Source organism: Chiloscyllium plagiosum, chromosome 30 (assembly GCF_004010195.1).
Source record: "Chiloscyllium plagiosum isolate BGI_BamShark_2017 chromosome 30, ASM401019v2, whole genome shotgun sequence".
Lineage (NCBI taxonomy): Eukaryota > Metazoa > Chordata > Chondrichthyes > Orectolobiformes > Hemiscylliidae > Chiloscyllium > Chiloscyllium plagiosum.
This window is the reverse complement of record NC_057739.1, coordinates 34,138,013-34,146,813: the sequence shown is the minus strand read 5'-3', so window position 1 is coordinate 34,146,813 and position 8,801 is coordinate 34,138,013. Positions and strand designations below refer to the sequence as shown.

Genomic DNA, 8,801 nt, shown 5'->3' with positions numbered 1-8,801 from the left:
GTGAGAAAACTAATGAGTAGAGTGGAGAAGACTGGTGAGGTGGGGAGGAGGAGGAGAAGAGAGAGCGCGTGCACGCGCCAAGGAGAGAATGAGAGAGAAGGGGGGGGAGGGGCGGGAGAGAAATGAGATCAAGAAAGAGAGAGGGAATGAGAGCACAGGAGATAATGTGAGAGAGCGAGAGAGCGAGAGAGCGAGCGAGAGAGCGAGCGAGAGAGCGCGCAAGAGAGAGAGAGCGAGAAAGAGAGAGCGAGCGAGCGAGCGCATGTGCGTGTACACCTACAAGGTAGTTGGCTGGGCAACTTTCGTCACCCATCCTAAACTCTCCTTGAACTAACAGGTTCAGCACATCATTTCCGAGTCCATCACATTGCTGTGGCTCTGACATTACTTGCAGCTCAGACCAAGTGGGGATGCCTCGAAATGGCATGAACAAGTAAAATGAGTTATGATAATCAGGGGTAGTTTAACAGTCACCATTACGGAAAAGGGTTTTATGTTCATGAGCTGTATATTAAAAGTAAAATCGATGTTGGGACTTGAACCAGTGTCCCTGACTATTAGCCTGAGTAGTCCACTGACATTCCCACACCCTCACCACCCTCTCTGTTTCTGTGTCTAAACTCAGTCAAGACACTCTGGAGGAAATCTCCTGCACCTAGATGTGAACAAGTTGTCTTTTGGTTCCAAAGCACATTGTGTTCACAGCTGAAACCACCAGCCGTGAACTCTGGTGACTAAAGCATGAAGTGTGGCACCAATTTTAATTAACACAAGACAATGTATTTGAAGACCAGTGTTCAGATGCTTTGATACGGAGCTCCATCAAGTCTCTTTCAAATGATAACTGTGCATTAAGTGGGCATTTTAAAATTAAATCTAACTCATCACTTGTCAGGGAAAAGATTTCTTCACCACAGATTTTACATACATAGCCTCCAATCATTTGTTCGACTGACTGAGGAAGATGAACAATTCCTTGATCTATGTGCCAAGGTACTGAGTCTCTCCTCCAATCAGCATTCACTGTCAGCACAGAAACACCTTGCAATGAGCACCAGTACAAGTGTGGAAGCCTAAACTTTGCTTCCCGGTTGCAAATTTAACTTTGACTAATATCTTGTCTGTGCGTCTTAAAGTTTTACAAGTGTTGGCTGTCATTTCTTGTCACTTACCTTACAAAAATAAATATCGCCTTTCGATAATTTGTTCCGTACATAACATGTGAACTACCGAGGAAGGGCTTGATTGCATCAATCAAACCTGGGTGCATTTTGTCCATTTCATCAAATATAAAGACAGATCTGCTGCAGTCACTCAAGTTACCACTGATCCAACTTTCCAACTGCTCCTGAAAAGACAAGAACACCTTCAGAGAGTGCACAAGTGGTATCAGACCAGTGTTTCCCATTAGATTGCAATGGCAACAGGGAACTCTAATGTCAAGAAAGGATTGACTGTCAACTCAGCGATTTAATTACTGAACTTCACAAAGGCAAGGTTACACACATTAACATTCTTAATGCTAATTCTCACCAAGTCTCCCTGTTCATCATCCATTTGAATCACTCCACTATTGGCCAATGGGCTTCCAGTTATTTAGATCCCGCGCCCTGGAATTCTCTGCCTAAACTCTTCAGAAACTTAGTCAATAGTTTTAATGAGTGTCCTAAAAGTGCAAAGTAGGGAGGAAGTTCCAGCGTTTAGCACCTAAGTAGCTGAAATCACACTAGCTAGCAGTGCAGTGATTAAAATCAGGGATGTTCACAAGGCCAGAACTGAAACAGCACTGATATAGAGTACAGCATTCAGCCAATATTTACCATTCGGTGCACCGTGTCCTTGCCAGTCAGTAAATATCTGACTCCACAGACCCTTTTTTCCAGCTTTTGGCCCATAGCCCTGCAGACTATAGTAATGCAAGTGAACATCTAGATATTGCTCAAATATTTCAAGACTTTATGACTCAAACCACCCTTTCTACCCCTGAGTTCCAGGCTCCCATCACTCTCTGGGTGAAATAGTTTCTCCTCAACTCTCCTCTTTGGTTTCTATCTCTTACCTTAAATCTATGATCCCTGGTACTGACCCCTCTACTAGTGGAATAAGTGCCTTCCTATCCACTATTTATACCCTTATGATCTTATACCCCTCCCACTGGGGATCAGTTCACTGTCAATTGGGTTTCAGTTATGTCCTTTAGAGAAGGAAACTGCTGTCCCTACCTGGTCTGGCCTACATGTGACTCCAGACCCACAGCAATGTGATTGACTCTTAACTGCCCTTTGGGTTGGGCAATAAATGCTAGTTATCCAGCGACGTCCTCATCCCATGAATGAGTTAAAAAAAAGTTAGCTCAGTTGGCTAGATGGCTGGTTTATGATGCAGAGTGATTTGAACAGTGTGGTTTCAATTCCCACACATGGCTGAGGTTACAATGAAGGAATCTCCTTCTCAACTCTCTCCTCACCGAAGATAACTACATCATGGACATGGGTTACAGCAGAGGAGCCAAGGTAGGCAAAGGTTCTCTTACATATACCATGGATACTGGAAATCTGAAATTAAAACAAGTATAGGAGAAACTTGAGTCCGGAACTACTCGTCTTACAATTTACAGCAAGGTTATTAATCCGGGCCCAAAGCAAAGTTCTAAATAGATCCTGTAAGATCACAGACTCTCTTAGCTGCTCTCTGGTATAACTCACTTCATCTCGGTGTGTCCTTGTGTAACTGCACAGGTGTGAAGCCCTGTGTTGTCTGCCCAGACAACAGGACAGTGTCAGTGTCTCCGAACTGCTCAAAAGTATTTATGACTTCAAACAGTGAAAGTGCAACACCACAACTCCCCCTGAACAGCAAGGCTCATTGTTACAGCCTCTGTACAATTAAAAAACTCTGAATGTTTGTGCATGTGTACATTCACTTGGATTTTTGCCTCTCAGACCATCTAGTTTTTTTAAAATGCTAAACCTTCCACGCTGTGCATTCATGTTGAAATCTGTGCCGCCCCATTGGGAAAAAGGACTCAAAATCTGACAATCTACACATTTAAATAGTTGACCGCTTTCTCACTGCAAAGATAACTGGCTGAACACAGGTGCATTCTTCTGTCCTTGTCAAAACCCTTACCTTGTACGTGTCAACCTGGCAGGCATGGGGAAAGTGCAAGGTGGGTACAAACTGGTGCACATAAGAGCTTTTCATCCCATCCCGGTACAAGTTTCTCATTAACAATGCAGTAACATAGCTTTTCCCAGTCCCTGACCAGCCATGGAACGATAAGACCAGGGGTTTCACTGGGGAGTGCTTCGCCAGGAACTGTTTGATGGCTTTGACGATCACTTCTTTGGCCACATGCTGTCCATACACATGGCGACACAGATCCAACTCCAGATCTAGAAGGGAGAAAGAGTCCAAATGCAACACTCAATCACCGCTTCAATTACCTTTTCTTCTTTTATTTTCCACTCAATGTCATCATTAATATTTAAATATTCTTTAAAAACCTGACAAGACTATCAAAGGGTTAGGAATTTGTGATCAAAGTAAGGGGTCCTCAAATGATTTTAGGTCAGTTTCAATCTGACTGTCAGAGTTATGAGTGAGCTAAATTCCAAACTGATTCCACCCCCCCCCCCCCCCACCCCCACCCCGCCTCTGAAATACACACTTCATTCATCTTACAAGTAGCTGTTGGTAAACATTCAACATATTGAAAGGAGTTTAACCCCAACCCCCCACTATTTTTACATTCATAAAGATGATCTGCATGACACTGAGTTTTCGAGCTCTGTACACCACGAGGATTGATGCATTTGTTGAGAGTTCTCGGAGATGATATCTGCTTTAGAGCAGATACCGGTGTTATACTGCAGATTTCATCCCAGCGTTAGTTCTGTCAAGCAAAGGTCAGCATGTGCACACTTACATACACACTGCATGAAATAAAAGTTTAATTCGAACAAAGGCACAGGGAGGAATGCCTGTAGGAAATCATATTTGCCCCTTGGTTTAAAATTGAGGTGGTTTGCAATTTACAGGTGCAGTATGATTATAAATAAGGGAATTAGTCCCAAACGTGGTTCAGAAAGTTTATCTAGTCAGGAGCAAGGTCACACAGAACACAAATGTCTCCAGCTTAATTCAGATCTGTGCTGAAGAATTGCCCAGAAAGCGGCTTTGCTAACGGTGGCAGCATGCCAGCGTGTGTGAGTCTGTAAGAGCGAGAATGTGTGAGCATTTGCAAGTGTGAGCAAGCAAGGGAACAAGTGAGTGAGTGTGTAAATGAGAGAAGGAGGGTGTGAGAGAGGGGCTGAGAGTGTGTAAGTGTGGGAGCATGAGAGTGACGGTGAATGGAAGTGTGAGAAAGTGAGTGTGCGAGAATGTAAGGGTGCAAAAGTAGTGAGTTGGTGTATAGCCAGCAGTGGGAAGGTTAAGGACACTTATTCCTAATCACTGTGCAGTGATTGTAAATTATTCATAGTACCCTTCCTGATCCCAGGATCTTCCTAAATACAGCTGTTTAAATGCTTGCACAATGCAGTTACTGTTGTACTGCAGGAAACAGCACAGCCAACTGGGGAAAAGCAAGATCCCAGAAACACAGTCATTTGATAATAAACAGTTTCTGGTGATGCCTACTGAGGGATAAGTATTGGCCAGGACATCAGGAGTAACTCCCCCGAACTCATTTCACATTAGAAAGAAGTGGGATCTTTCACTTCAGAGAGAGTAGATGGAGCATTGATTTAATGCCTCATCTGAAAAGCAGCGCCTCTGACCATGCAGCACTCCTCCAGCACAGCATCAGAATAGTGGCCTATATCTGAAGAAGTCAGGTCCACTAGAGCGATGCTCGAATCTCCAATCTTCACACTCTGAGTTGGGCCATGGAACCCATCTCCAAGTTGAATGCACGCTGTGTAACTGTCAGCTGAGGATGGATTAGCCTTTGTGGAGGTCATCTACGGTCAAACAGCATTGACAAATTATTGACAGTCAGAACAGGTCAGCTTTAGTGAGGGAGCAATTGGTCTGGTGGACATGGCAAGAACCATTTCGGATCATTTTCATTGGTCAACGATTACCACTCTCCCTATGCAACTTCATATTGGACATCCTTCACAGAAAGGCTCAGAGAAACAAGGACAATCAGCAAACATCACCAAGACTGGATCAATATTGTCACCATCAATCGAGGCAAAGTCCTGCCAAATTGGGGCTGTGCCAGGTGGTGAGAAAACCAACTTGACCTCAGCCTCCAACCTGTTAAAAATACATCAACGACTGTGATCCATGTATCTGCTGACTGCGTCCTTTAGGATGATAGTGATCATGGGTTTGGAAAGTGTTGTCTCAAGGATATTTGATTAATTTCTGCAATGCTACATTTAGATAGTACACCCTGCTGCTACTGAGCATTGGTGGTGGAGGGAGTGGTTGCTTGTGGATGTTGCCAATAAAGTGGGCTTTATCCTGAATGGTGTCAAGCTTCTTAAGTGTCGTTGGAACTGCCTCCATCCAGACAAGTGGGCAGTATTCCATTACAGTCTTGACTTGTGCCTTGTAGATGGTGGACAGGCTTTGGGGAGTCAGAAGGTGACTTATCACCGCAGTATTCCTAGCCTCTGACCTGCTCTTGCAGCCAATGTGTTTATGTGGCCAATGTAACCCCCAGGATGTTGCTGGGATGGGATTCAGTGATGCTAACATCATGGAATGAAAAGGAGTAGGGGTTAGATTGTCTCTTGTTAGTGATGCCAATAGGGTGGCATTTGTGTGGTGCAAATATTACTTGCTACTGTCAGCCCAAGCCTAGATATTGTCCAGATCTTGTTGCATTTGGAAACAAACTGCTTCAGTTACAAATGGTGCTGAACGTTATGAAATCATCGGTGAACGTACCCACTTCTGACCTTATGATGGAAAGATCATTGATAAAGCAGCTGAGATGGTTGGGCCAAGGACACTACCCTGAGGAACTCCTGCAGATATGTCCTGGAGCTGAGGTGACTGACCTCTAACAACCGCAACCATCTTCCCATGAGCCAAGTATGACTCAAAATCATGGAAAGTTTGCCCCCGATACCCGTTGACTGCATGTTTTCCAGGGCACCTTCACGACACACTCGGTAAAATGTGGGCTTGATGTCAAGGATTGTCACTCTCTACAACTGGGCTCTTTTGTCCATGTTTGGACCCAGGCTGTAATGAGGTTAGGAGCTAAGTGGCTCTGGCAGAACCCAAACTGGACATCACTGGCAGGTTAGTGCTGAGAAGTGCCACTTGATGGCACTGTTAATGACACCTTCCATCATGTTACTGATCATCGAGAGTCGACTGTTTTAGTAACGAGGCAGGTGGATTTGTCCTGCTTTATAGATACAGGACATACCTGGGCAATTTTACACATTGTCAGATAGATGCCAGTGATGTAATTATACTGGAAGAGCTTAGCTAGGGGAGGAGCAATTTCTAAAGCACAAGGCTTTATTATCATTGCCAAACTGTTGTCAGGACCCATAGCCTTTACTATTTCCAGTGTCTCCAACCATTTCTTGATGTGACATGGAGTGAATTAAATTGGCTGTAGACCGGCATTGGTGATGTTGGGGACCACTGAAGGAGGCAGAGATGGATCATCCACTTGGCAGGTCTGGCTGAAGATTGCTGTGAATGCTTCATCCTAATCTTTTGCACTGAAGTTCTATCATTAAGGATGGGGATATTCATCATCCACCACCATTCACGACTGGATGTGGCAGAACTACAGAGCTTAAGTCTGATCCATTGGTTTGTGGGATCAGATAACTCTGTCCATCACTTGCTGCTTATACTCTATGGTATGAAAGTGATCCTGTTTGATAGCTTCACCAGGTTAACAGCTCATGTTTAGGTGTGCCTGGTGCTGCTCCAGGCATGCCTTCCTGAACCCTCCATTAAACCAGGTTAACAAATACTGGCCTTGTTGGCCATATTCCCATTATGTGAGAAACAGAAGAAAACAGCAAGTCAAGAGGTTAATGCTATTGTAGCTGAAATATAACATGGGCGCAGGAACAGCACCTGCCATTCCTGGGCAGGAGGTAGCAAGACAGAGAAATTGTTGCATAGAGGTATCAGGAACATCAGGGATTAGGGACGTCAGACCTGATGAAGTCAGGTGAACTGGGCTCAAGTTAATTCTGCTCTCTCCCCATAGACCTGAGTTTCAGCAGCAAGTTCTGTTTTTGCTCTACATAGGGGTACCTGGATGCCAAATATGGAAAGCAACAGGCTAAGGTCAAATCTAATAAGTGCTACCATCAATGGACCAAAGTTCTGTAGCACTCTAAATGCCAGCAAGGATCATATGACAACCAGGCAACTAGCAGGTGAACAACGTTGTCTGAATATTCCCCACTTTCTCGAAATATAACCCAAAGATCAGCTGTTTTCAAATGTCTTTAGCCAGAACTGTCCACTCAACAATTCTCTTTGGTTTTCTGTCACTAGCCCTCCAATCAAAGATGACATTACACCAATTTAAATTAAAAACATATAGCACTGGAGAAATTTGGCAGGTTTGGCAGCATCTGTGGAGAGAGAAACAGAGTTAACGTCTCAGGTTCAGTGACCCTTCTTTCACAGTTTATGGTTTTGTTTTGGTGGCAGATTTAACCCAGACATTACTGTTCCACCAGCTTTCTCTTGATCATTAAAGTGGTGGAAAAACTTATCAATAGTGCCAAATAAGACATTCTCACCGAGATGTGAAACCATGCAACTTCCCTAGAATTCAATCAATTAGTCATGATTCAGCAGGTGAAAAAGCAAGGAGACAGCTAAGAGCAACTGTGCTCGATAGCAAGGCATTTTTTAACCATGGAGGAACTTTAGAAAAGCTGAGGTTAATCAAAGGAAACAGTTCCTGGTTAGTGAGGTAATGCCAGACATAAAGCTGTGCTTGCCAGATGACAATCAGTGCCATCCTAGGACACCATCCTTTTTTTCAATACATTCATGGGAAATTGGTATCACTGGCTGGGTCAACGTTTCATGCCCACCCCTAAGTGCCTTTCAGAAGCTGGTGGTGAGCTGCCTTCCTGAACTTCTGCAGTCTGCCTGCTCTGGGTTGACTGACAATGCCATTGGGGAGGGAATTCCAGGATTTTGACCCAATGACAATAAAGGAATGGCGATGTATTTCCAAGTCAGGATGGTGAGTAGCTTGGAGGGGATTTGCAGGAGGTGGTGTTGTCACAAAGCTAGTCCTTTTTCTTTCAAAAGGCTGTTCCTTGGCTCAAGGAGACTCTCTCCTTGATATTTTTCAGAGGGGTAATAAACCAGGCCGGGGTTCACTCAGACTGATTTGGTACAGAGTTCAAAAGGATTTTGAGGGGCCTTTTGTTTATATGTAAACAGATGAGGTCAAAGTGGTCATGTTTTAGAAGTGGCCTGTATAAAGAAAGGGGAGAAAGTGAGGACTGCAGATGCTGGAGATCAGAGCTGAAAATGTGTTGCTGGAAAAGCGCAGCAGGTCAGGCAGCATCCAAAGAGCAGGAGAATCGACGTTTCGGGCATGGGCCCTTCTTCAGGAATGAGGAAAGTGTGTCCAACAGGCTAAGATAAAAGGTAGGGTGGTGGGACTTGGGGGAGGGGCGTTGGAAATGCGATAGGTGGAAGAAGGTCAAGGTGAGGGTGATAGGCCGGAGTGGGGGTGGGCCCGGAGAGGTCAGGAAGAAGATTGCAGGTTAGGAAGACGGTGCTGAGTTCGAGGGATTTGACTGAGACAAGGTGGGGGGAGGGGAAATGAGGAAACT

General features: G+C 44.5%; 1 protein-coding gene across 1 annotated transcript in view; it reads right to left on the bottom strand.

Annotated features, from left to right (window-relative positions):
* LOC122564894 (torsin-1A-like) overlaps positions 1–8,801 on the bottom strand; it is a 37,717-nt gene that overhangs the window by 20,546 nt on the left and 8,370 nt on the right. Inside the window, exons 2-3 of the mRNA XM_043720308.1 lie at positions 3,130–3,395; positions 1,173–1,348 (exon numbers count right to left, since the gene is read on the bottom strand). Of these exons, the coding sequence (XP_043576243.1) occupies positions 1,173–1,348; positions 3,130–3,395 (442 nt within the window). The remainder of the gene's footprint in view (positions 1–1,172; positions 1,349–3,129; positions 3,396–8,801) is intronic.